Here is a 25,261-nt window from a genome sequence, read left to right as displayed (position 1 = left end):
CTGCCCCTGAAGGCACACAGCTGGGCCCAGTCAGTGCAAGCAGAGATGAAGTGTGTTTCGCAGAACATATTGTGTGAGGTGACCTGAGCAGCCAATGTCCCCCAAGTAAAAGAAGTAGGGAAGTGCTCTATGTTGTAGCCTTCATGGACATTCATCCTGCATGCCGGCAGGCACTTCTCTGACCTTCAGGGCACTGTGGGATCTGCCCCTGGCTGTGGGCCTGACCTGTTCCAGCAGCTTCCCCTCAATGCTTGCCTTGGTCATTCTGTCTCTGTGGTCAAGGTTTGGGAATGGGGGCTTAAAGTTAACCCCTTAAAGCATGTATTCTTTATTCATGCCACATGCTTATTGAATCTTACTGTGTTACCTCTGTCTACATTGCTCTGCCTCAGGTATTTGACTTTTTCCCCAGCTTCACTGAAGTCTCTGTTCAGAGGTCATCTGCTTTGACCTCTGTGTGTGGCCAACCTTCCCCCTCTGTACCCCATCATACTGTGTTTTTCTTCATTGTATTTGTCACTGTTTGGCATCTACTTATTTACTAAAATAAACAGAGGGCAGGAAACTATTTTATTTATTGCTATCCTCTCAGGGCCGTGGATAGTACCTGGCACATGTATATGGTTTGTTATTAAATGCTCATGTGTGAAGGAATGTTAAACGAGCTGTCTGATGTGCTAGCTGCTTGCCATATGTAGCTATTTAAATTAAATGGACTAATGTTAAAAATTCAGTTCCTCATTTGCACTATGTAGGGAGTGTGAGGGATTTGGGGGCTCATCAAGAAAAAAGATACAACTGAGGAAGCAGTGGCACACATGAGCTTTATTGGGTGACACTTGCACAGTTTCGCATATGGGAGCAGGAGAGGGGTCCACAGTCCAGAAGGGGAGAGGAGTCAAGGGGGAAGGAGAGGGGCCACCTGTATCTCAGTAAGTCTCTGTGTCAGAGAGCCCCAGGGGCAGCAGTAGCAGGTAAGGGCCTTAAAACTTCAAGGCCTGTCTTATCAATGGGTAACTGCCCTCCACGAGCTTTCATAGAGTATGGAAGGCAGGTGACTCTAAATGGCTAAAAGTTTGCTTGTTTGGCTGTTTTAAAGATAATTGAGTATGTAAAAGTTAGAGTTTGGTGCTGGTGGGCCTTTTGAACTAAAGGTCTCAGCCTGCAGTAGAGAAATAAACAACACAGAGCCAATATACAGAGGCCATCTTTGGCTCATTTGTATAACATGCTGGCCCCATTTCAGGTGCTCAGCTGCCACATGTGGCTAGTAGCTGCTGTATTTCTATCATGACAGTTCTGTTAGCTGGCACTGCTCAAGGAGTTTAAGTTTAGGCTGTTGTTTCTAAAACTTGACCATAGAACTTTCCATCAGAGGCTGTGTCTCATGATCAGCCAGGGAGATGTTGATGGACTTCTTTCACCTGGTAGGGAGTTGGACAAGGTTGGTGGTATCCAGTTGCACATCAGGAACAACTGGGGAGTGTGAAAACAGAAAAAGGGTTCCCAGGCCCCTGTTGGTCCTGCCCAATCAGAATTTCTGGACTTTATTTAAAGTTGCCCTAGTCATCTGGTGTAGGCCCTCCAGGGACTGGCCAGCTTTGGGAGCCCAGGACTGGGTGGCCTCTGAATTTTCTTTAGCTTTTTAGACTGTAATTGTAAGAAGACAGTAGCTAGAACTCTGGCAAGGATGGACTTCCAATTTCTGGCTGCCTTTTTAGCTGTAAGCACCTGCTTTCAGTCCTGGCTGGACTTTTTGTTCTGGAGATCAGTGAGCTTTTTACTATTATGTAAAGGGGCAACCAGATATTCAACCAGGGACTCGAGATCTCTGAATTGGGTTACTAAATTAAGATTAAAATAAATGTAAGCTATGGTGTGGTAAAGGAGAGTTTAGAGTCTGAGACAAATGAGAAGGATGTGTTTTATGTAGAATCATGTTAGGTAAGGAAAAGGTAAAGTCGCAGTTTGGCCAGAGTGTCACCATTTTTGTTAATGACAGCTCTGTGGTGAAAGATTGCGCAATGCAGCTTGCTCTGGGGCTGACTGCACCTTTAGCAGGGGTGGTGAGGGGTGATTACATTGGCCTTCTTGTAAGGACAGGACCTCCTTGTTGGACCTTACCTGAATGCTGTGTGCAGTGCAGCCACACACATTCACCACACGCCTTTGCATTTGTCTCTCGGGATTCTTTTAAAAGAATCACACAAAGTTATTCCTGTTACTTGGACTTGTAAATAGTCCTGCTTTACCATACAGAAACATTGTTATTTCCTATGTGTTGAAAGACTTTAGGCCACTTAAAGAAAATCACTTTGAGTTACAGTGTCCTGGCCTCAGAGTGGCACTTTGCATAGTTTGGGTCATTGACTTTTTTTAAAACAAGGTATAATTCACATACTGTGAAATTCACCCATTTTAAAATGTCCAGATCAGAGGTTTTTAGTATATTCAGAGTTTTGCAACAGTCACCACAGCCTTAAGTTTAGAACATTTTCATCACTGTTAACATTTTAAAAAATTGAGGTGAAATTAATATAACATGAAAATAACCACTTTAGAGTGTACAGTGATACTTAGTGTTGGGCAACACTTTCTAGTTTCAAAACTTTTTCATCACCCCATAAAAACATGTTGTACCCATTCAGTAATCACTCATTTCCCCCTCTCACCCAAATGTCCATGAGTGGATAAACAAATTGTGTTACAGGCATACCTCTGAGATAATGTGTGTTCTGTTCCAGACCATTTTTACCTCAATAAAGTGGGTCAGATGAATTGTTTGGTCTCCCAGTGCATATAAAAATTATGCTTACACTGTAGTCTATTAAATGTGCAATAGCATTATGTATAGAAAAACAATGTACATACCTTAATTTTAAATACTGCCTAAAAATGCTAACCAGCATCTGAGCTTTCAGTGAGTCATAATCATTTTGCTGGTGGAAGGTCTTGCCTCGATGTTGATGGCTGCTGATGATCAGGATGGTGGTTGCTGGAGGCTGGGTGGCTGTGGCAATTTCTTCAAATAAAGCAATGGAGTTTTGATGCGTCAATTCACTCTTCCGTTCACAAATGATTTCTCTATAACAGGTGATGCTGTTCAATAGCATTTACCCACAGTAGAACTTCTTTCAAAATTGGAATCAATCCCCTCAAACCCTGCTGCTGCTTTATCAACTAAGTTTATGTAATATTCTAAATCCTTTGTTGTCATTCCAACAATCTTCACAAAGTCTTCTCCAGGAGTAGATGCCATCTCAAGAAACCACTCTTTGCTCATCTGTAAAAGGCAGCTCCTAATCCATTTAAGTTTTATCACGAGATTGCAGCAATTCAATCACAATTTCAGGCTCCACTTCTGATGGTTCTCTTGCTGTTTCCACCACATCTGCAGTTATCTCCCACTGAAGTCTTGAATCTTTAACTTGTAAAAAATGCAATATCTGTGAAGTGCAGTAAAAGAGACATGCCTGTATATACTTGCAATCGAATATTGTTGAGCCATAAAAAAGAATGAAGTAGTGATAACATACTGCAACCTGGATGAATCTCAAAACATATGCTGAGTGAAAGAAGCCATTTGTGAAAGGTCACATTTTTATATGATTCCATATATATGAAATATTTAGAATAGGCAAAACACGGTTAAGTTGTGCAGCGCTGTTTTCAAACCCCAGCTCCGAGGGCTCCAGGTCTGGGCATCTTCTCCCCGTCCACTTGTCCTTGGCAGGCAACATTGTTAACGGTGACTACAGCCTTACATTCAGATCTGGCCCTCCATCGTGCTCTTCCAGTTCGGGCAGTGGGCTGTGGGCCCACTTGTCTCTCTCTGCTTTCTTTTCTCTTTGGAAAGCAGAGAGGTACATAGTTCTACCTGACTACCCATGTGAAGCCCATTGTATGGCGCATTCTTATTGTCACTGTTTTTATCATTACTCTTTTTATGGCCCTTATTCCTTCCCTTGCTGCAGATCTCTCAGGTTGCCTTAGCCAGCTGTCATGTCAGGTCATAGCTGATCTGTGCCATATGTGCATTTTCATGCACTGTATTCTTGTACCCTTGACTGGTGTCAGTCACATTAGAAGACTCTGTGGCTTAGGGTTTGGAGACAGGGCTGAGAGGGATAAATTGGCCTGAATTTTCCCTTTCTGGCTACCTGTCCCCTTCTAGGAGCTTGGGCACCCTTGGCCTCTCCCAGCCGGGTTCTGTGGGAGGGACTGCCTTCTTTCCCACCTAGCAAAAGGGTAATGCCTGATGACCTGGCCTGGGGTGGGGGTTGGGCTCTGAGCCCTGTGTGAGTGAAGAGAAGGAAGTTAGGAACAAAATTCATTTTTGGAAGGTTATTAGAAGGAAGGTAAACACAGACTAGAGTTCTCATTAGCAAAGGAGGAAATGTCAAAGGCCAAAAGAAGTGCTTAGTGCTGCCCCCTATGCTGTCCTCTGGAGGAAAAAGGACAATAAGAAATCAGGCCACACCTTCCATTTTGCTTGGAAAGGGCCTCAGCTCAGCATCCTGGCTCGTCATTTACAAGTTCTACTTTCTACATTGCTGCAGGACACAGTATAATAAGGATTTGCTCTCTTCCAGTTTCCAGTAACTTGTTCCTGACATCCTTCTGAGCCCTTACTAGCAGTGCCTGCACTGTCCGTGTTTCTGCTAACAGTCTGTTCCCAACAATTTAATCATTCCCTGTGATGATGTACATTTTCTCTGCCATGCTCCTTGCTGCTTTCTGAGCCCTTGCTAGCAGAGTCCTTAACATACATTTTTCTACCATGTCTGTTCAAGGAAGTACGGACTTTTCCTGTCCTGCTTCTCAAAATGTTTCCCTCTATCTACTGCCCAATTACAAAGCTATTTCCACATGTTACAGCAGTCCCCCACTTCCAGGCAACAAAAGTAGTTTAATTAGAAGACTGTGTTAGTTTTCTATGGCTGTCATGGTGGATGACCACACACTTAGTGGCTTAAACAACACAAATGGATTAACTTGTGGTTCTGGATGTCAGCAGTGCTGGACAGGTCTCACTGTGCTAAAATCAAGGTGTCAGCAGGGCTGTGTTCCTTTCTGGAGGCTCTAGGGAGACTGTTCTCTTGCCCATTCAGATTGTTGGTGGAAACACTCTTCAGTTATGCTGTCCATGGTTCTGCAAGGTGACACTATGAAAGCTTTTCACTCTCCTCTTTTGTCTTTCTTTCCCTTTGTCTTTCATTTCTACCCAATAGAAACAGATGCTTTATTTTCTTCCATATTCATTTATTAAAATCATGCATGTTCAAATTGGGCAGGACTTTGAGGTTATCCTGCCCCAAACCCCATTTCATAGTGGGAAACTTAAGGACTTTGGGTGAAGAACCTTGCCTGAAGTGGAGTTGCTGACTATTGGGAAAGTTAGGACTTTCCCTGAAGCCCCCACATTTCTATGCTCTACCTGGATCAGGTTTATACAGTGGAAGCCTAGCTTGTCAGAAGTCAAACAAAACTTTGTCCTTAAATGAAGTGTTTGTTAAGTGTGAGTCTGGATTTTTTTCTTTAAGTCAACTTTTTTTTTTTTTTTTTTGGACAGAGAAAGATTCTCTGCCTTAGGAGCTCATGATTTTATTTACTTTAAGTTAATCTTGATGTATTTAGTAAATTTTCATTTACAGCAAATAATGATCCTATAAAGTTTATTTAGTTGCAAGAGGCTAAATGTGTTCTCTTGTTTAGCAGATGAGCAATGATGTATGTGAGATCATTTGAGAGTTATTTTAGTTACCATTGGTCATTTGTCCAAAAATGTCACACAGGATTCCCAAGACATCTTCTAGATCTTTGTAAGGCTTTAGTAAAGATGACTTGGAATTGTGATCGTATAGATTCTTTTTAAGTATCTGTCAGACTTCTACCAGGTAGAGAGCTGGGATGTGCTTTTGAGTTCTTAAAAGTGTGATTGGAAAAATGATTGGAGAGTTGGTCACTCAGGAAGTTGTCCTGTGTTCTTTTTGCTTCATGAATTTGTTTCTCTTGTATCTACAAAATCTGGGAATCTTAAGATTGCTGCTTTGAATTTATGTGCCAGGAAATAGTGGCTTTTGGGAAGCATGTGTCTTCTCTATAGATGAGTGTGTCTCCATTACCTCCTTGTACCTCTTTTCTCCCATTTTTGTGTTTATCAATTCTTTGATTTGCCCTCTTTGAGACATTACTAGAGGATTGAAGGTGCAACCTATCATACTGTCTGGCCAGTAACTGGCAAGTAAGAGTTTCCCACACCACCGTCCTAAAGTGTCATCGCAAGCCACAGAGGTTGGCAGCCTTGGGATGAATCTAGGCTAGAGGCCTGCTCCTGCTTGATGGGCTTTAAGACCAGCCTAGCTTGTCCTGGCTGAGCCTCTGCTAATTGCCTTTTTATATTCCATCTCTGTCAGCTCCTTTAGTGGCCGTGTGTTCCGAGTGACCTTCTTGATGCTGGCTGTCTCCCTCACAGTTCCCCTGCTTGGAGCCTTGTTGCTGCTGGATTCTCCCATAGACCCACAGCCTCTCAGGTGAGCTTCCCTGGCCATTCTTGGGAGGGCTTGCATGGCAGATAGAGTAGGCTGGGATAGTATCTAGGGTAATAAACCAATTTGGTTTGAAAGGTAAGTTACTAGGGGGGGCACAGAGAGAGAGAGAGAGAGAGAGAGAGAGAGATAGAGACTTGTGATTTCTTTACTGCCTGTGCTTTGTGTGGATTCAGGTGTACCAAAATATATGCATGGTATTGTCCATGATACTCTTTCAAAAACAAAACTATACAAACCAAATGCAAAACCCAGAAAAAATCCCGAATATGAATCCTGAATATGTGTTAGAGATAATTAAAACTTGAATTCATTTGAAGTGGCAAAAGCACACACAAAGGTTGTTACCTTGTTTAAAATTTATAAGTAACTGATTTTTATTTTAATTTTTTTAATGTTTATTATTTAGAGAGAGAGAGAGAGACAGAGCATGAGCAGGGGAGGGGCAGAGAAAGAGGGAGACACAGAATCCAAAGCAGGCTCCTGGCTCCAAGCTGTCAGCACAGAACCTGATGTGGGGCTTGAACCCACAAACTGAGTTCATGACCTGAGCCGAAGTCGGACGCTTAACCAACTGAGCCACCCAGGTGCCCATATAAGTAACTGATTTTTTTTTTTAAACTTGTGATTAGTGTTCTATTTTTCCTAAATTACCTTTCATTGGTGGGCATCTATGAGTAATGTAGTCCATTATAACTTGAAAAAAATAGTATACACCTAGGGGCCCCATGAAATGTATTCACACGTGTAATTATAATAGTGCAGAGCCAGGCTCTTACTGGTGGGATGATTTATGACGTTGATGTTGAGGGTTGTGCAGTCTGGTTCAGTAAGTAAATTCCCCTTTTCTTTTGAAACTGCCCAGAGGTGATGCTTTCTGAAGTTTATTTTAAGTAAGTTAGTCCATGTAAGGCTTTAAAAACTTCAGACCTGGGGCGCCTGGGTGGCGCAGTCGGTTAAGCGTCTGACTTCAGCCAGGTCACGATCTCGCGGTCCGTGAGTTTGAGCCCCACGTCAGGCTCTGGGCTGATGGCTCGGAGCCTGGAGCCTGTTTCCGATTCTGTGTCTCCCTCTCTCTCTGCCCCTCCCCCGTTCATGCTCTGTCTCTCTCTGTCCCAAAAATAAATAAAAAACATTGAAAAAAAAATTAAAAAAAAAACAAAAAACTTCAGACCAGAACTATGTCCCCATTATAGAGTGAATATAACATATACAATGGAATTATGTGTTGATGTTTTATAAATAAAAAGGCATTATATTGGACTCAATTTACTGAGAAAGTATTTGGCACCTACAGTGCTTTAAGTAGGTACCCAGCTGGATTCAAGGATATAAAAAGGACACAGTTCTGACCTTAGATTGACATCTGTATACAAGAGTCTACTTTTTGTTGTTGGATTTAGAATTAGTAAAGGCACAAAGTGCTGTTAAAATATAAGATTGAGATTGGATGAAGGCCTGGGCATTCTAGACTCATGAGATTGCTAGCTTATAATTCTTGGTGTGTCAGTGGACCCTTGCATGCGGCTTTTTGGCTGAGCAGGACCCAAGTGCATACTGGGTATCCTTTCAGAGGGGGTCTCCCAGGATACATGGTGGAGGAAGGAGGCTCTCTTTGCTAACCCCTCTCAACATGTAGAAGGATGTAGCTCAACCCACCCCAAATAGAAACTGACCTGGGGCTTTCTAGGTAATCTAGTTGTTTAAGGTGGGAGTGTGAACCGTGTCCACAGCCGGGGATCAAAACCTTGGCTGGGGAGCTAACCTTGGAGAAGAGCAAGAGAGTGGAAAGAGCAGGCAAAGATGGAGCTTCGGTAACTAGAGGCCTTTGATCTCAGTAGAGGTGAATTTGTGCGTGGAAAGAGTAAAGAAATTCAAAGGAAAGATAGGTGTTTGCTCCTGACCAGAAACTGAAAGGAAACATGGCCCACTAAGGATTTGAAGTTGTACAAAAGCAAGTTCTGTCTGTGGAGTAGATGAGCCTGATGAGGAGGAAAGGGAGGAGAAACTCAGTGAAACCAGAATGGCTGACAGGGATCTCTCCCATGCTCAGACTTCAGGAATGACTTGCTCAAAAACTGCAAGGAGTGGCCCCAAAATGCAGAACAAAAGCAGAAGACTGGCGAAGGTGTAAGAATAGGAATGAGCTGAGGTTTGGAAGAAAATGCTAGCGATGACAGCAGAAAAGCTTCTTTCAAACTCTATTCAGAGCAAAAAGAGCAAGGAAGGGGGAAACCCACTCTCTGGAGCAAGTAAGTGGTTGCAGTATTGATGATGATGGAAAAGCAGAGCTACCAGCTTCTGCTCCGCTTCTGTTATCTCCACGAGCCAAGGAGTATGGGACATGGCAGGGAACGGGGTCAGGCCAAGCCAACTGGCCAGGTGGGAGGGCAGCTGATGGAGGTGCCTCAGAGAGTCTACCTCTAGTTTACATGACATCCTGTGAGACCTTACACCACACTTAGAAATCTCTGAGAAATCAAAGAGAAAAATGAAGAGGGGTGCAGATCCCTCCAGAATGGATTATATGAAGTTGGTTTCAGTTCTAAGCAGCAGTCACCAGGAAGATTGCAGGGCTTTGTCAAAAACCTGCCATGCAAGGTGACTTTCTTTCATTCCTTGTTTGGCAGATTGGAGGACCATCGTAGACACAGCATGTATGACATCCTGATTTCTGGAGGATGTTGGTCAGTTCTTTCAGGATACATTCAACACATGGATTTAATGGGACTTGATATGAGTTAGCAGGACTTAGTAGGAATTAACAGGGAGTTAATAAGAGTTGATAAGTTCACAGGCTTTAACAAGGTTCCATGTGGCCTGGCTGGCCATAGAGCACTGATTTGGGCTTCCTGGGGCCATTCTTCCTTGATGCTTCTGCTCAGGCTACAGGAGTGGGAGCCCTTTCTTACCCATCCTTTACATTTTTTCATTTAAGTTTCTTTGTGTCTGCCAATCGAGATAATACTCAGACTTCTTGTTGGCAGGGACAGTGCAGGATATACTGATTAGGTTGATGCTATATATATTTCTTAAGGACTTCCTTTGTGTAAGGAATTAGGCAAAGTCCAAGGACTGGGCAGTAGGGGGTGGCTGAGTATCTGGTGTGCTGTCCTCTATCTCTGGCTGTATGTGCTTGTTCAGTCTTCACGCACACCTCAGGAGGGCTGACCTTCCCAAGGTCAGAATTTGAACCCAGCCGTGTCCATCTCTGTAGCCTAGGCTCTTCTCACCAAAGTATGCAGGTTGCAGCCCTGCTCTCTTCCTTTGGAAATAAAACTCCTAGTTACACAGAGTGTTTTTTTAAAGCAGGTAGAAAGCCATAATTGGGAGGCAGGGTATAGTGAATGTGTGGGATGGGGGGTAGGGGTAGAGTTTAATTCAGAGGAAATTGTACAGTGTCTTGAGTACACACCTGACTCAGAGGAGGCAGTAAGAAGTGAAGTGCTCTGCCGGGAAGGAAGGGATTGGGCAAGGTGGGGAAACTTCTCCATCATTCCATAGCCTCAGCCACCACTCCCTCTTGGTTCTTGCACTCTGCTGGACTGGCTGGGAAACTGCCCTGCTTGAGGGCAAGGTAGGGAAGGAATTGGGAGATATTCTCCCACAGTGTTCATTAGGAGCCTCCTGTATGCCAGGTGCTTGAGATTCGGCAGTGAAAAATAGAAACAAATCTCTGATCTCACGGGCCATGTGTTCTACTGGGGATAGACAGACAATAAATGTAACAGAGAAGTGAGAAGCTGATAAATACTATGGAAAAAATAGAGTAGGGTAGGTAGGGGCTAGGCTTTTGGGGGAGTATTAGGTATGGAATGTTATATTGGGTGTTAATAGCAGGCCTCACTGAGAAGGTGAGGGTGGAGACAGATTTAAGGATTTAAGGTGGGAGGTGCCTGTTACGGTCAGGGGGAGAGGAGTGGAGAGAGGTAACTGTGGGTATGCTGGGAAGGGTGTCCCTGAAAGGCTGTAGACTCTGGGTGAGATGGGACTGCTGCAGGGCTGTGAGAGCCAAACGCTGTGATCTGACTGTGTCTCACAAAGTGCATGGTGCTGCTGGGTTGAGGATATACTGTAGGGAACAAGGGAGCAAGTGGGAATGAGAAGGTGGTGGCCTGGACCAGGGCAGTAGCAGATGACATGGGGAGAAGGGCTTTAAACTGTGTCTGTTTTCTGTAGGTGTCACCAGCAGGATTTGATGGCTCGGGAGAAGTAGGTGTATTTGTGTGTAGATGGGAAGGACTAGTGGAGAGGGAAGATCTCTGGAGCTGAAGTCTGTTGTCAGGGGAAGGGTCCAGGGCCCAGCAAAAGCTGGCTTCAGAGAAAAGCCAGGCTGAGCCCTGAGAGGGACAGGTAGGAGGTAGAGTGCACCTGTGCTGAATGATGGGCTGGTGGTACCAGCCCCAGGCCAAACTCCTCTTATTTCTTGTGTCTTCTCCTTGAAGCAGGAAGCAACTCTATCAGCTGTGAAATGTCAGCACCACTCTCCTCTGCCTTAGTTGGACTTTAATGACTGGGCAGACTGGGCAGACTGGGCAGCCACTGGGAAAATAAATGCCAGGGTGTGTGAATCAGAGGGTGTGAAGAGATCTAACTTGCCTCAAGGTCTGGGACAGGAGCTTGTGTAGTTGGAGGCCCCAAGTTGTCTTAAGTGATTATCAAAGTTCTTGCATTAGACATAATCATATTTTAATTTTTCTGTACGGTGACCTTTTCTGATATCCTAGAATGTTTTTTTCCCCTTGACCTTTGTGTTTCTGGCAACTGAGGATGTTATTGCAACATGCCCTCTTTGTCAAAAACCGGGGAATAATGCATGAAGGTCCCCGGTTAACACTTTCTTCATGTATTTCTTATAGACAAATCCCTATAATTGCATTATTTTACAGCTTCAAAGAACCCCCTCTCTTGCTTGGTGTTCTGCAACCAAATATGAAGTTACGACAGGCGGAAAGGCTATTTGAAAATCAACTTATTGGGCCAGAGTCCATAGCAAATATTGGGGGTAAGTAGTAAACCCCTGGAACGTTAAAGCTCTATGAGGGGGGTTCTGCCAGAGTAGCCGCGATGCATCTGCTCCTGTGTGTGTGTGGGGAGGGGGGTCCTGGACGTCCTCCTCAGTTGCAGAGGCGCTGTGCTTGTCGAGCAGACGCCCCTCAGCTGTCTGAGTTACAGACCATTTCAGTGCTGTGTGGTTTTGAGTTCATGTCTGTGGAGCAGTTTTTTCTGCTCAAAGTGTTGGGCCCATCAAATTGAAGAGAAAAAGGAAAGATGATGACCTTGATGTTAGCTCATTTATCAGAGTTTGGTAGGTATTACTTGATAGGACATTGCTTCTTCATTCAGTTTGTCTTTGTACAGATTTCATTTTTGAAAAGAGTACAAATGATTCTCTGTATTTCCACTGTTGTTTTGTTCGTTTTTGTGTGAGGCTGACTTTGGTGGGTATGTTTAGGGGTAACTTAACTGTGTGCTAACAACTAGATGTGGCTCTGGTTCTGATTCTTGAATCTCTAGCCACAAGGCACTTTCTGCCTTTTAGGATGAAGATTAAGATCAGGAATCAAAAGACACGGTTAATGAGAAGTTAAAGAACTTAAAATGGGATGAGGATTTCTGAGCCGCTTAATGCGGCAGGCCACTCCTCGTTCCGAAGGATGGTGTGTTTCCGTGAAGTGGTGGTAGACTTGTGCGTCCTGTGTGCTGCTGGATGTGGGACCCAAATCTGATGCATTCTGTGACTATTGGTTTGTTTGGCTGGCTGAGTCAAAATTGTAAGAGGGATAGGCACTTCATGATAGAACCTCATGTTTCTCTTTAAAAGACATTGATATTTATTAATACATTTCGCAGATTTTGTGTTTTTTGGTGAAAAACCAAATGTTGATATTTACAACTGGAACTTCAGGGAGTTACAGTGATCTTTTTCGTTATCTTTCAACGAGAATGCTTTTCTTAGTTCCTCCCTTTTGTCTTAGACTGACCCCTCATTGCACCTTGCCACCAGGGCTTGCTTTTTTTCCTTAAAGGCCCTGGTTATTCTCCTTGTGACATTTCTGGTTAGGCAGAGTGGGGGCCTGTTAATTTGCCTGCAGCTGTAACCACACAGAGGCCCCCAGGGAGCCCCTGCTTCCAGCTTCATTTGGAAGCTGTCCCTGGGGATTGGCTGGCATGTTGCTGGCAGCAGAAGGAGGCACTAGCCTCGGGACGGTGCCAGAGAAGAGTAATCACCAATTAACATGCTTTCATTTTTCTAAATAGATTTGTTTTTTTAGAGCGTTTTAGATTCATAGCAAAATTGAGGGGATAGTACAGAGATTTACCATATTCCCCTACACCCCCACCACATATAGACAGCATCCTTCATTATCAACACCCTGTACCAGAGTGGCTCATGTGTTACAGTTCATGAACCTATACTGACACATCATTATGACGTGGAGTCCATAGTTTACCTTAGGGTTCACCTTTGGTATTGTACATTCTATAGGTTTGGACAAATGTGTAATAAAGTGTATCCACCATTATAATATCATACAGAGTAGTTTCACTGCTCTACAAATCCTCAGAATTCCTCTGTGCTCTACCTTTTCATCCCTCCCCACCCTGCAACCTTGGGTACCTTTTTACTCTCTATATTTTTGCCTTTTCCAGAATGTCATATAATTGGAATCATGTAGCATGTAGCTTTTTCAAATTGGCTTCTTTCACTTAGTAATTTGCATTTAAGTTTCCTCCACGTCTTTTCATGGCTTCATAGCTCATTCCTTTTTATTGCTGAGTAATACTCCATGTGTGAGTGCACCAGAGTTTATCCATTTACCTACTGAAGGACATCTTGGTTGCTTCCAAATTTTGTCAATTGTGAATAAGGCTGCTGTAAACATTCATGTGCAGGTTTTTATATGGACTTATGTTTTCAACTCATTTGGGTAGGTACCATGGAGCGCAATTGCTGGATTGTAAAAATATGTTTAGTTTTATAAGAAACCGTCAAACTGTCTTCCAAAATGGCTGTACCATTTTGCATTCTGACCAGCCGTGAATGAGAATCCTTGTTGCTCTATATCTTCATCAACATTTGGTGTTGTCTGTGTTTTAGATTTTTGGCCATTCTAATAGGTGTATAGTGGTATTTCATTGTTTTAATTTGCAGTTCCCAAATGGACATATGATGTTGAGCATCTTTTCATACACTTATTTTCCATTTGCATACCTTCTCTGGTGAGGTATCTAAGGCTTTTGGCCATTTGAAAAATTGGTATATTCATTTTCTTATTGTTGATTTTAAGAGTTCTTTGTATATTTTGGGTAACAGTCCTTTATCAAATGTATATTTTGCAATATTTTTTCCCAGTCCATGCCTTGTTTTCTAAATCCCTTGACAGTGTCTTTCACAGAGCAGAAATTTTTAGTTCTAATGAAGTCCAACTTATTAGTTATTTTTTCATTGATTGTGCCTTTTCTGTTGTATCGAAAAAATAATTACCACACCCAAAGTCACCTAAATTTTCTCCTATGTGATCCTCTAGGAGTTTTATACTTTTACATTTTACGTTCAGGTCTGTGATCCATTTTGACTTTACTGTTGTGAAGGGTGTAACGTCTGTGTTTAGATTCATTTTTTGCATGTGGATGTCCAGATGTTTCAGCACCATTGTGGGAAATATGATCTTTGCTCCATTATATTGCAATATATTATATAAGATTGCATTGTGAAAGATCAGTTGACTGTATTTATGTGGCTGTGTTACATCAAACAATTTGTCTAATTCTTTTTGCCATTACCACAATGTCTTGGTTATCGTAGCATTATAGTAAGTCTTGAAGTCAGGTAGGGTCAGTCGTCTGACGTTGCTCTTCAATATTGTGTTGGCCACTCTGGATCTTTTCCTTCTCCATAGAATCAGTTTTAGGATATCTACAAATAACTTGCTAGGATTTTGATTGGGATTGTTTTGAATCTGTAAATCAAGTTGGGCAGAACTGAACTTTTCACAATTTTGAATCTTCCTGTTCATGAACATGGAATATCTTTCCATTTATTTCGTTTTTTTTTTTTTTATTTCTTTCATCAGAGTTTTGTAGTTTTCCTCATATAGATCTTGTGCATATTTTGCTATATTGAGGCCTAAATATTTTATTCTTTTGGGTGCTGATGTAAATACTATTCTGTTTTTAAGTTTAAATTCCACTTGTTCATTTCTGGTATATAGGAAAGTCATTGACTTTTAAATATAACCCTTGAATCCTGAAACCTTGCTATAATCACTTATTCTATGAGTTTGTTGTTGTTGATTCTTTGGGATTCTCTACATAGACGATCATATCATTTATGAACAAAGATGGATTTATTTCTTCTCAGTATACCTTTTATTTCCATCTCTTTTTGCATTAGCAAGGACTTCTGGTACAGTATTGTGAAGGAGTTGTGAGGTGGGGATATTCTTGCTTTGTTCCTTAATCTTAGTGGGAAAGCTTACAAGTTTGTTGCCAAGAATTAGGATGTGTTAGCTGTAGGTTTTTTGTAGATGTGCTTTATCAAGTTGAAGTGCCCTTCTATTCCTAATTTGCTGAAAGTTTTTATCATGAACAGATGTTGGATTTTTGTCAAATGCTCTTCTGCATGTGTCAATATGATCATGTGATTTTTCTTTAACCTGTTGATACTGTGGATTACTTAATTGATTTTCAAATGCTGAACCAGCCTTGCATACCTGGGATAAATCCCACTTGATTGGGGTGTATGATTCTTTTCATATATTATTGGATTTGACTTGTTAATATTTTGTTGAGGGTTTTTGCATTTGTCTTCATGAGAGATCTTGGTCTGTAGTTTTTGGTAATGACTAGTTTTGTCATTAGGATAATGCTGGCTTCATAGAATGAGTTAGGAAGTATTCCCTCTGCTTTTATTTTCTGGAAGAGATTGTAGAGAACCGGTGTTATTTCTTCCTTATAAATGTTTGGAAGAATTCATTAATGAGAGGCTTGTGCTTTCTGTTTTGGAAGGTTATAGTTATTGATTCATTGCTTCCATAGATATAGGCCTATTCAAATAGTCTATTTTTTTCTTGTGTTTTGGCTGATTGTGTTTTTCAGGGAATTGGTTTATTTCCTCTAGGTTGTCGAATTTGTGAGCATAGAGTTGTTATGATATTCCTTTATTATCCTTCTATGTCCATGGGGTCTATCAGGATATTCTCTTTTTCGTTTCTGATGTTGGTAATTTGTATCTTCTCTCTTTTTTCTTAGCCTGGCTAGAGGATTGTCATTTATTGATCTTTTCAAAGAACCATGGTTTGGTTTTGCTGATTTCTCTTTTGATTTACTGTTTCCAGTTTCATATTAATGATATCAGTCTCCTCTTATCCTTTCTTTCTTGCTTACCTTGGGTTTACTTGGCTCTTCTTTTTCTTTTTTAGTTTCCTAAGATGGAAGCTTAAGTAATTGATTTTAGTTCTTTCTTCTTTCCTAATATATGCATTCAATGGTATACATTTCTTCCTAAGCACTGCTTTCACTGCATGCACAGGTTTTGATAAGTTGTATTTTCATTTTCATTTAGTTCAAAATGTTTTTCAGTCTCTCTTGAGATATCTTCTTTGACCTTGGTGTATTTAGAAGTGTGTTTAATCTTCAAGTATTTTAGGATTTTCCAGCCATCTTTCTGTATTGATTTGGATTTTAATTCCATTGTGGTCTGAGAGTAGATTTGAGAGTCTGAGAGTATGATTTATATTCTTTTAAATTTATTAAGGTGTTTTTATGGCCCAGATTGTGGTCTGTCTTCCTGAATGTTCCATGTGAACTTGAGAAAAAGGTGTATCCTGCTGTATTTGGATGAGTAATTGATAGATGTCAATTGTATGTAATTGGTAAATGGTGCCCTTGTGTTCAACTATGTCCTTATTGATTTTCTGTCTGCAGGACTTGTCCATTTCTGATATAGAGAGATGCTGAAGTCTTCAATTCTTATGGTGTTTTTATCTCTTTGTCGTTACATTTCTATCAGTGCCGCCTCATGGATTTTGATGATTTGTTATTAGGCACATTTGTTATTAGCTTGTGATGTCTTCTTAGAAGATTGACCCTTTATTATATGTAATGTTCTTCTTTATCCCTAATATTCTTTTCTCTGAAGTTGGCTCTGTCAACATTTGACTTGGTATTACTTCTTCGTGGTGTATCTTTATATGTTAAGTGCGTTTCCTGTGGACAGCATGTAGTGGGTCTTGTTTTTTGATTTCTTCTGAGAGTCTCTGTATTTTTGATGGGTATATTTAGACCGTTGATGTTTAAAGTGATAATTTATATAGTTGGATTAATATTTACCATAATCATTACTGTTTTCTGTTTGTTCCTTTGTTTTTTGTTCCTGTTTTTGTCTTCACCCTCTTTCTGCCTTTTATGTTTTTTTGTTTGTCTTAGTATAGTTGGCAGAGTGTTAACATTAGTTTCAGGTGTATGGCTTAGGGATTTGATAATTTTATACATTATGCTATATTCACCACAAGTATAGCTACTTTTATAGTTTTATTGATCATTTTTGTGATTCCATTTTATCTTCTTGCTTAGCATATCAATTATACTTTTTCTAAAGAATTGTTTTAGTGGTTGTCCTAGAGTTTGCCTGTATACATTTAAAAACTATGGAGTGTTTTCATGAATTTGTGTGTCATCCTTGCACAGGGGCCATGCTAATCTCTGCATTGATCCAATTGTATATGTGCTGATGAAGTGAGCACTCAGTGTGCTTTAGTTTTATCCCGAGTGACTTTCTAGCAGTTCTTTCTCTTCAGTTGGATATAATCCACGCAGCAGCAGACACTCACTGGAGGCGGACATGATCATATATGCCCCTGAGTGCTGAGTCAGCCCGAGAGTCCTTGCTCCTTTGAGAGTAGAAAATCCTCACTTGTTTTTTCAGATTGGTGTCTGCTGGCTGCACCCTTGCTCCAACGTCAGGTTCAAGCCCACATACCTGGGACATTGGGCCCCAGGCCCCCGTGGTTTTATCACTGCTTGCTTGCTTTAAGGACTTTTTAAGGACTCAGACAACTTCTTCATCTTCAGAACTGCCATTTTCTCTCTAGAGATGAAAAATACAAACAAACCACCTCTGTTGTAGAAGGCTATGACAGTTCTTAGGCTAATCTAGTAACTCTTATTCCTTTTTATTTTTTTAAACAGATGTGATGTTTACTGGTACGGCAGATGGCCGGATCGTAAAACTTGAAAATGGTGAAGTAGAGACCATTGCCCGCTTTGGTTCAGGCCCATGCAGTAAGTTAGTGACCGTCCCCCTGATACTTGTCTCTTGTTACTGAGAAAAGTGCTGAATGACTGTGTGGAACTAACTCTCCCTAGAAGTCAGGTTCACCCTTGAAGAAAAAAGAGCCCCTGACCACCTGGCAGATCGAACCTGACCTGGGCATTACCACCAGCTCTTCATTTGCCCTGTGGTCCCTGGACCTCACTGTACCTGATTGTTACTCTTCGAGGCAGTGGCCTTCACACCTGCCAGTTATCTCATGGGCTCCACCCCCTGCCATTCCATAGTGGCCTGTGTTCATCCTTGAGGTTAACTTTGGAGAAGATTATAGCCATTGTCACAGTGCTGCTGTGGAAGCACAGTTGGCTCTGTTGTTACTTGGAGGTTTAAATGTCATTCCTACATTAGCTTCCCAGGAATTTCAGTAGTGTCATTCAAAGTCAAGACACCCTGAAGTCACTCAGTTTTTGGGAAATGAGAGTAGAAGAATCTCACCATTAAAAACTGATAACCCACAGATTTTTTATTAGTTATTGTTTTTTTTTAATGTTTGTTTATTTCTGAGAGAGACTTAGTGTGTGAGTGGGGGAGGGGCAGAGACAAAGGGAGAGACACAGAATCTGAAGCAGGCTCCAGGCTCTGAGCTGTCAGCACAGAGTCTGACGCAGGGCTTGAACCCACAAACTGCAAGATCATGACCTGAGCCGAAGTTGGACGCTTAACCCACTGAACCACCCAGGTGCCCCTAGTTATTGTTTTTTAATAGGTAGAATGTTTTTGTAAAAATGATGCATTTTCATTTGCAAACAACACAAAGGTACAAAGAAGGAAGTAAAAATCATCTCAGAGTTTTCACAGATGTAACTGTTAACGTTCTAGTGAATAACTTTTCAGATATCTTTCTGTTCACAGATACTCTGGTTTTGTGATGGAATCATACTGTATATCCAGTTTTTTAACCTGCCTTTTCCATTCCATATTTTGTCAGTAAGTGATCTTGCAGTCAGTGTCTTGAAGTAAGGATTCTTGTAGTAAGCACCCTGCAGTAAGCACCCGCAGAAAGCACCCTGCAGTAAGCACTGCTCACCCCTTTACTGCAGTAAACAACCCTGCAGTAAGCAATCCTGAATACAGTAAGCACCCTGCAGTAAGCAATCCTTAAAAACCCTGTAGAAAGCACCTTGCAGTAAGCAACCATGCACTAAGTACGCTGCAGAAAGTACTCTGCAGTAAGCAACCTGGCAGAAAGCACCCCTCAGTAAACAACCCTGCAGTAAGCACCCTGCGGTAAGCAACCATGCAGTAAGCAACCCTTAAAAACCCTGCAGAAAGCACCTTGCAGTAAGCAACCTGCAGAGAGTACCCTGCACTAAGCAACCCTGCAGAAAGCACCCTGCAGTAAGTAACCATGCAGTAAGCACCCTGCAGTAAGCAACCCTGCAGAAAGCATCCTACAGAGAGCTCCCTGAAGAGAGCACCTGCACTAAGCACCCTGCAGTAAGCGACCCAGCAGAGAGTACCATGAAGTAAGTGATCCTGTAGTGAGCTCCCTGCACTAAGCACCTGGCAGTAAGCAACCCTGCAATAAACAACCCTGCAGTGAGCACCCTGCAGTAAGCAACCCCATAGTGAGCACCCCACAGTAAACAACCCTTCAGAGAGCACCCTGCAGTACGCATCCTGCAGTAAACAACCCTATAGAGAGCATCCTGCAGTGAGCACCCTACAGTGAGCACCGTGCACTAAGCAACCCTGCAGAGAGCACCCTGCAGTAAACAACCCCGCAGTGAGCACCCTGCAGTAAGCAACCCTGCAGTGAACACCCCACAGTGAGTACCCCATAGTAAACAACCCCGCAGTGAGTACCCTGCAGTAAGCAATCCCGCAGTGAGCACTCCACAGTAAGCAACCCCGCAGTGAGCACCCCACAGTAAACAACCCTGCAGTGAGCACCCCACAGTAAACAACCATGCAGTGAGTACCCCGCAGTAAGCAACCCCCCAGTGAGCACCCCGCAGTAAGCAACCTGCAGTAAACAACTCTGCAATATGAGCACCCCACAGTAAACAACCCTGCAGTGAGCACCCCGCAGTAAGCAACCCTGCAGAGAGCACCCTGCAGAAAGCACCTTGCAGAAAGCAACCCTGCAGATAGCACCCTGTAGAAAGCACCCTGCAGTAAGCATGTTGCATAAGCACCCCTGCAGTGAGAATCCTTGCAGTAAGTGCCTCTGCATAAGGAACCCTGCAGTGAACACCACTGCAATAAATATGCATTGCCTCAGGTTTTAAAAAGGTATTGAAATAGTAGCTCTTACTTTCAGCCAGGTGGAGGGACAACTGGCAGTGCCATAGATGGGCACAGTGTTCAGGTCAGGCTATTGGGATTAAACTCACAATTCCTGAGATTCCGGGGTGGGGGTTCTAGAGTTGGGGCCTGGGTCCTGATGATGTCCCTGAGTTAACTGTCCAAGTCTCAGGATGTTGATATGAATGTGATTCTCGGGTACCAGTTGTTGTTCATATGTTCAGATCCATGTTCTCAGTTGGTCTCTCTGGATACACCAGACAGTTGTCATAAGTTCTGAGGGGGCTGGAACGCTAGGGTATACATCTGTCTCTAAAGCCATGGTCTTTTTTGTTCTGAACAGCTTGACATATATTTAGTACGGGATGGATGAGATGCTTGGAGACACAGGTAGAACCTGGGACCAGCCACTGATTCCTACCATTTGTTTCTCTAGAAACCCGAGATGATGAGCCTGCTTGTGGGAGGCCCCTGGGCATCCGGGCAGGGCCCAATGGAACCCTTTTTGTGGCTGATGCGTATAAGGGACTATTTGAAGTAAATCCATGGAAACGTATGTAACAATGTCTTCTTTCCTTCTGTGGTGACTTCAGATGTTTTAAACAATAATTACATAAGTGGATTTAATGATATTTGTTCAGTAAGACTACTGGAAACTTTGTATTATTTTCTTATTCATTGAATAGTACTGCAAGTAATGCCTACGTGTATCATATATCAGTTACATGATGGTATTTGTCATATATCCCAATTTCCTATTTGTTTTTTAGCTGCAGGATCTTATCCTTAAAAAGTTAGAACTCCTCTTTGTTTTTCTGTGTCTCTCTGTATCTCGTCTGTTTGTTTTCTGTGTATGTCTTTTCATTTGTTCTTTTTCCACCTGTTCCTCCTGTTTTTCTCTATGTGCTTCAGCAGGGGAGTTTGTATGATGGAGGAATTTGTTATTGTGGGTAGTACCTGGGTCCTGTTTGCTGGCTGTGTGACTATGCAGCTGCCTCAGCCTCTCTGTGCAGTTTACCCATCCATGATACAGGGCTAATGGTAGTGCCTACCTTGGGGGATCGTGTGAGGGTTTAAATGAGATTATACAAAGAGAGAGCTTATCATTCCATAAATGGTTGTTTTCCTATTTTTAAAAGTTTACCACCATCACTATTTCTTTACTTAAAAACAGGTGAATGGAACATTTTGTATTTCTCTCAAGCAAATGAAAAGAAAGTTGCCTTTTGTCTAAGACTTGTAATAGATTATTATTTTTTTTTCTTTTTGGGGGGGAGAGGGGGAGGGAGAGAGAGAGAGGGAGGGAAAGAATGGGGGAAGAACAGAGAATGAGGAATAGAGGATCCAAAGCAGGCTCTGTGCTGATACACAGGGTTTGAACTCACAAACCATGAGATTATGACCTGAGCTGAAGTCGGATGCTCAACCGATTGAGCCACCCAGGCGCCCCTAAGACTCATAATAGATTTTTAAAAGTCAGTTTGTCTTGATAAAAGGAAGAGGTCCTCATCCTTAGAGGGAGGATTCTGCCTTTAATGAAGTTAGTTTAAAAAAATTTATCACCTAACAGATGAAAGAAAGGAAAGCACTTGTTTTTAACTGTAAGGGAATAAATCTACTGGCATGTGAGAGAAGCTCATTTCAGTTTTTCCTTTTAAATCAGGTAAGCTGATTAATATTTTGAGATCATTGAGATACAATTTCTTGGAATGAAAACAGGTCTTCTCTCCCTCCCTTCTTTTCTTCCTTCTTACCTCAGGTGAGGTGAAGCTGCTGCTCTCCTCTGAGACACCGATAGAGGGGAGGAAAATGTCCTTTGTGAATGATCTTACAGTAACTCAGGATGGGAGGAAGATTTACTTTACAGATTCTAGCAGCAAATGGCAGAGACGAGATTACCTGCTTCTGGTTATGGAGGGAACAGATGATGGGCGGTGAGTGTTTATTTCAGATCTTCTGCTTAATGAGATCATCAGTCAGTCAGGGTGACTTCACAGAGCTTATTTGTGGGAGGCATTGGAGTGTTTCTGAGCATAATATTGCAGCTTTTGAGATAGGACATTAATGGCTTCTGGAAATGGGTGATGGATGCAACACAACAGAGCAAGATGTTCACACTTTCTCTTTGAAAAATGAAATTAAAACAGGCCAGTCCATCTGAGCATGTGGTCGGTTGGCACTCTAGGCGGGACTGTGCAGGCTGGCCTGGGTTTCAGGTCATCCCTCCAAAGGGGAACTCCTGTGAGGCTGGAGCCATGGGGGCCCTCCCTGGTGCTGAGCCAGATTCCAGCTCAGCGAGAAAACTGACTAGGGGGTTCTCAGGAAGAGGATGCCTGGGTCTGCTTCAGATGGGAAGGCCTCCAGGGGCAGCCTGGAGCCAGGTCTGGGCAGAGGACCATCAGGGGCCTTGTCACTGCAGTGTAAGGAGGATCCCCTTCTGCAGGCCTCTGCCCCAGGCTCAGAGGGGAGCAAGGCTCCAATGGGGCAAGGCCACGAACTCTCCCACGTGAGTCTTAGCTGTTGGCGCCCTGCAGCCTGCTAGAGTATGACACCAAGACCCAGGAAGTGAAGGTTTTACTGGACCAGTTGCGGTTCCCCAACGGAGTGCAGCTTTCTCCTGCAGAGGACTTTGTCCTGGTGGCCGAGACAACAATGGCAAGGATAAGAAGGTACGTGCGGTACCCACTGAGCTGTCGGGATGGCCAGAGCTCACTGTGGCCTGGCCTGGGATGGGCTGGGAGACATCAACCTACATGATCTGAGATGCGGGCGGCAGGTTACCTTCTCCTTTGTGTGATAAGGAAAGCAGTAAAATTCAGGAATGTGTTTTCCTTCTCCCCCGTCTCACCCTGCTTGAAAAGTCACAGCCTTGCAGAGTCTCAATTTAATGCGGATTGCATGCATCCTGGGTCCGTTTATCCATTAGGTGGGTCATCTTCCTGCAACTGCATCTAGTTGGGCCCAGGGCAGGGGCCCCTGTCATCAGCTGTGCTTTTGTTCATGATGGACAGGTTTATAGTTGTTTCCATAAATTGATTGGAACCAAGACAATTTTGGTGCTTGGCTAAAATTTTTCCATAAATCCGGAGGCTTCTGCTCACTATCTGCTTGGGTGAATTTTTCAGATTCTACGTGTCTGGCCTGATGAAGGGAGGGGCTGATCTGTTCGTGGAGAACCTGCCTGGATTTCCAGACAACATCCGACCTAGCAGCTCTGGCGGGTACTGGGTCGGCATGGGGACCATTCGCTCCAATCCTGGGTTTTCTATGTTGGATTTCTTATCTGAGAGACCCTATATTAAAAGAATGATTTTTAAGGTAAGTATGAAAACTACAATTCCAAAAAACAAAATGAAAATGCATCTAATTACGATCTTTTTTTGACCTTCGTAGCTTTAAAAATTCTCATTCTGATCATATTTAGTACTGTTAGTGACTTCTTTAAAACATATTTTATTATTCAGCCTGAAATGTAAATTGAAACATTTGAACCCTTTGATATTTTCCTTCTGGTTTTGTTGTCACCTCACCATCATGGTCTGTCAGTCATGCCTGCCCCCTCCATACCTCCCCTTTCCACAGATCCTGCAACTAGGCCTTCATATGGGGCCCCTGCAGACCATACTGCTGCTTCTCAAATGGTCATCAGGCACACACTTACCTTGGCCCCATCCCACCCTGCGTCCTCCTACCTTCTGGAACTTTCTGTCATTCACATCCCGATTTCTCCTGCACCCTGTACCAGATCTTGACCTTTGACCTCTTAGCAACCAAACTTTTTCATTAAAAAAAAAAAAATCACCTACCCTCAACAATGGCCAGCCACAGATCCTTTACAAAAGCCTTTTTCCCCAGTGAGTTCCATGAAATGTACTCAGTGTAATTCTATATGTTTTATACTGGATGAGCAACCTGCTGATATAGGTACTTCCATCATGCAGAAACCTTCATTTCTAACAAGCTCCATTTCACAGACCGAATAGATGTTTGAAATTGATATTGGATATTGAATATTGAATAGATGTTAAAATAATTGTAACTTAAGGCCCTGAAAGGTACTAGGCAGCAATTACTGAGTCTCTGTACTGCTGGGCCCTTTGTCTGGGCCCTGCTGAGGGGCTGTGGGTACTTGCTCTGTCGGGCTGGCCCATGGCCTTCAGTTTTGTTCCAAATTCAGTGTGTCACTGTGGATAATCCTGATCTGTTTAGAAATAACACATTCTTCCTCTTCACTTTGTTGGTTCCAGAGCCACCATCTGTTCCTACTGGGACCTAAGAGGAGGCAGAATAGTGAGGTGGGAAGGACGGGAGTTTTGAAGCAGGACAGACCAGTTGTGGGACCCTGGGCAGATGATATGATCTCTCTCTGCCTCAATTCCTCCATCTTTCAAGGGGAAAGAATAATAGCATTGTTCTATTTCATTAGGTACTGAAAAAATGTAATGAGAATATGCACATAATGCCCGTACTGACTGTAGTGAGTACTCCAATTCTGTGCCTGTCCGTCTTCCCACAGCAAGGATGTGATGTGGTGATGGAGGTGGTGGTTTGTCTCTTCGCATGACAGAACACATGCTCCATCTTTCGTTTGCTCCTGTGTTCGCAGCACCTAGAACATTGTCTGGCACACGGTAGGCTCTCAGAATTACTGTGGAAGGATGTGTGCTCAGGGAGCTGAGACCACAGGTGTGAGAAGGAGCCAGAGTGGTGACACATGTTCCTGGTGCGGGAGAGCTCAGCACCTTTGTGTGGCCGCAGAGACGGCAGATTGAGTGCAATGGGAAAGGACCACAGGCCTTGCAGATGTGAAAAAGAGGCTAGATTTTATCCTAAATGTGATTGAAGTCATTGAGGATTTTGGTATGTTTTTAGTTTTTCTGTGTTTTTAGTTTTGAGACAGTATCAGACTTAGAAGAGCAGCAAAGGACTTTTGTCCTTGAACTATTGCAATAAGTTGCTGACCTGATGCCCTGCATCCTCAGATACTTTTGTGATTTTCCTGTAATAAGGACATTCTCCCCATGACCACCCACTGAAACAGGAAACTCACATGGATAGTGGTGGCCATCCAATCCACAGACCCCATTTGAGTTTTGGGAGTTACCCTGGTGATGTCGTAACAGAGGATTCA

The 25,261-nt window shown here is 42.8% G+C and overlaps 1 protein-coding gene and 1 non-coding gene across 3 annotated transcripts in view; one reads left to right on the top strand and one right to left on the bottom strand.

Annotated features, from left to right (window-relative positions):
• The window catches only part of APMAP (adipocyte plasma membrane associated protein), a 38,129-nt gene that overhangs the window by 4,732 nt on the left and 8,136 nt on the right, over positions 1-25,261 (top strand). For both annotated transcript variants that reach the window (XR_007150798.1, XM_047852168.1), the window contains exons 2-8: positions 6,417-6,533; positions 11,438-11,553; positions 17,742-17,834; positions 20,567-20,683; positions 21,890-22,064; positions 22,665-22,799; positions 23,256-23,448. Coding sequence is in view for 1 of the 2 variants with exons in the window: in XM_047852168.1 (XP_047708124.1) it covers positions 6,417-6,533; positions 11,438-11,553; positions 17,742-17,834; positions 20,567-20,683; positions 21,890-22,064; positions 22,665-22,799; positions 23,256-23,448 (946 nt within the window). In the remaining variant the exon portion in view is untranslated. The remainder of the gene's footprint in view (positions 1-6,416; positions 6,534-11,437; positions 11,554-17,741; positions 17,835-20,566; positions 20,684-21,889; positions 22,065-22,664; positions 22,800-23,255; positions 23,449-25,261) is intronic.
• On the bottom strand, positions 17,195-17,296 carry LOC125163121 (U6 spliceosomal RNA). Its single transcript, XR_007151290.1, has one exon. It is a non-coding gene; the product is annotated as a U6 spliceosomal RNA (small nuclear RNA).

This window comes from Prionailurus viverrinus, chromosome A3 (assembly GCF_022837055.1).
Source record: "Prionailurus viverrinus isolate Anna chromosome A3, UM_Priviv_1.0, whole genome shotgun sequence".
Lineage (NCBI taxonomy): Eukaryota > Metazoa > Chordata > Mammalia > Carnivora > Felidae > Prionailurus > Prionailurus viverrinus.
Note: the sequence above shows the minus strand (reverse complement) of the source record. Positions and strands in the feature narration are given on the sequence as shown.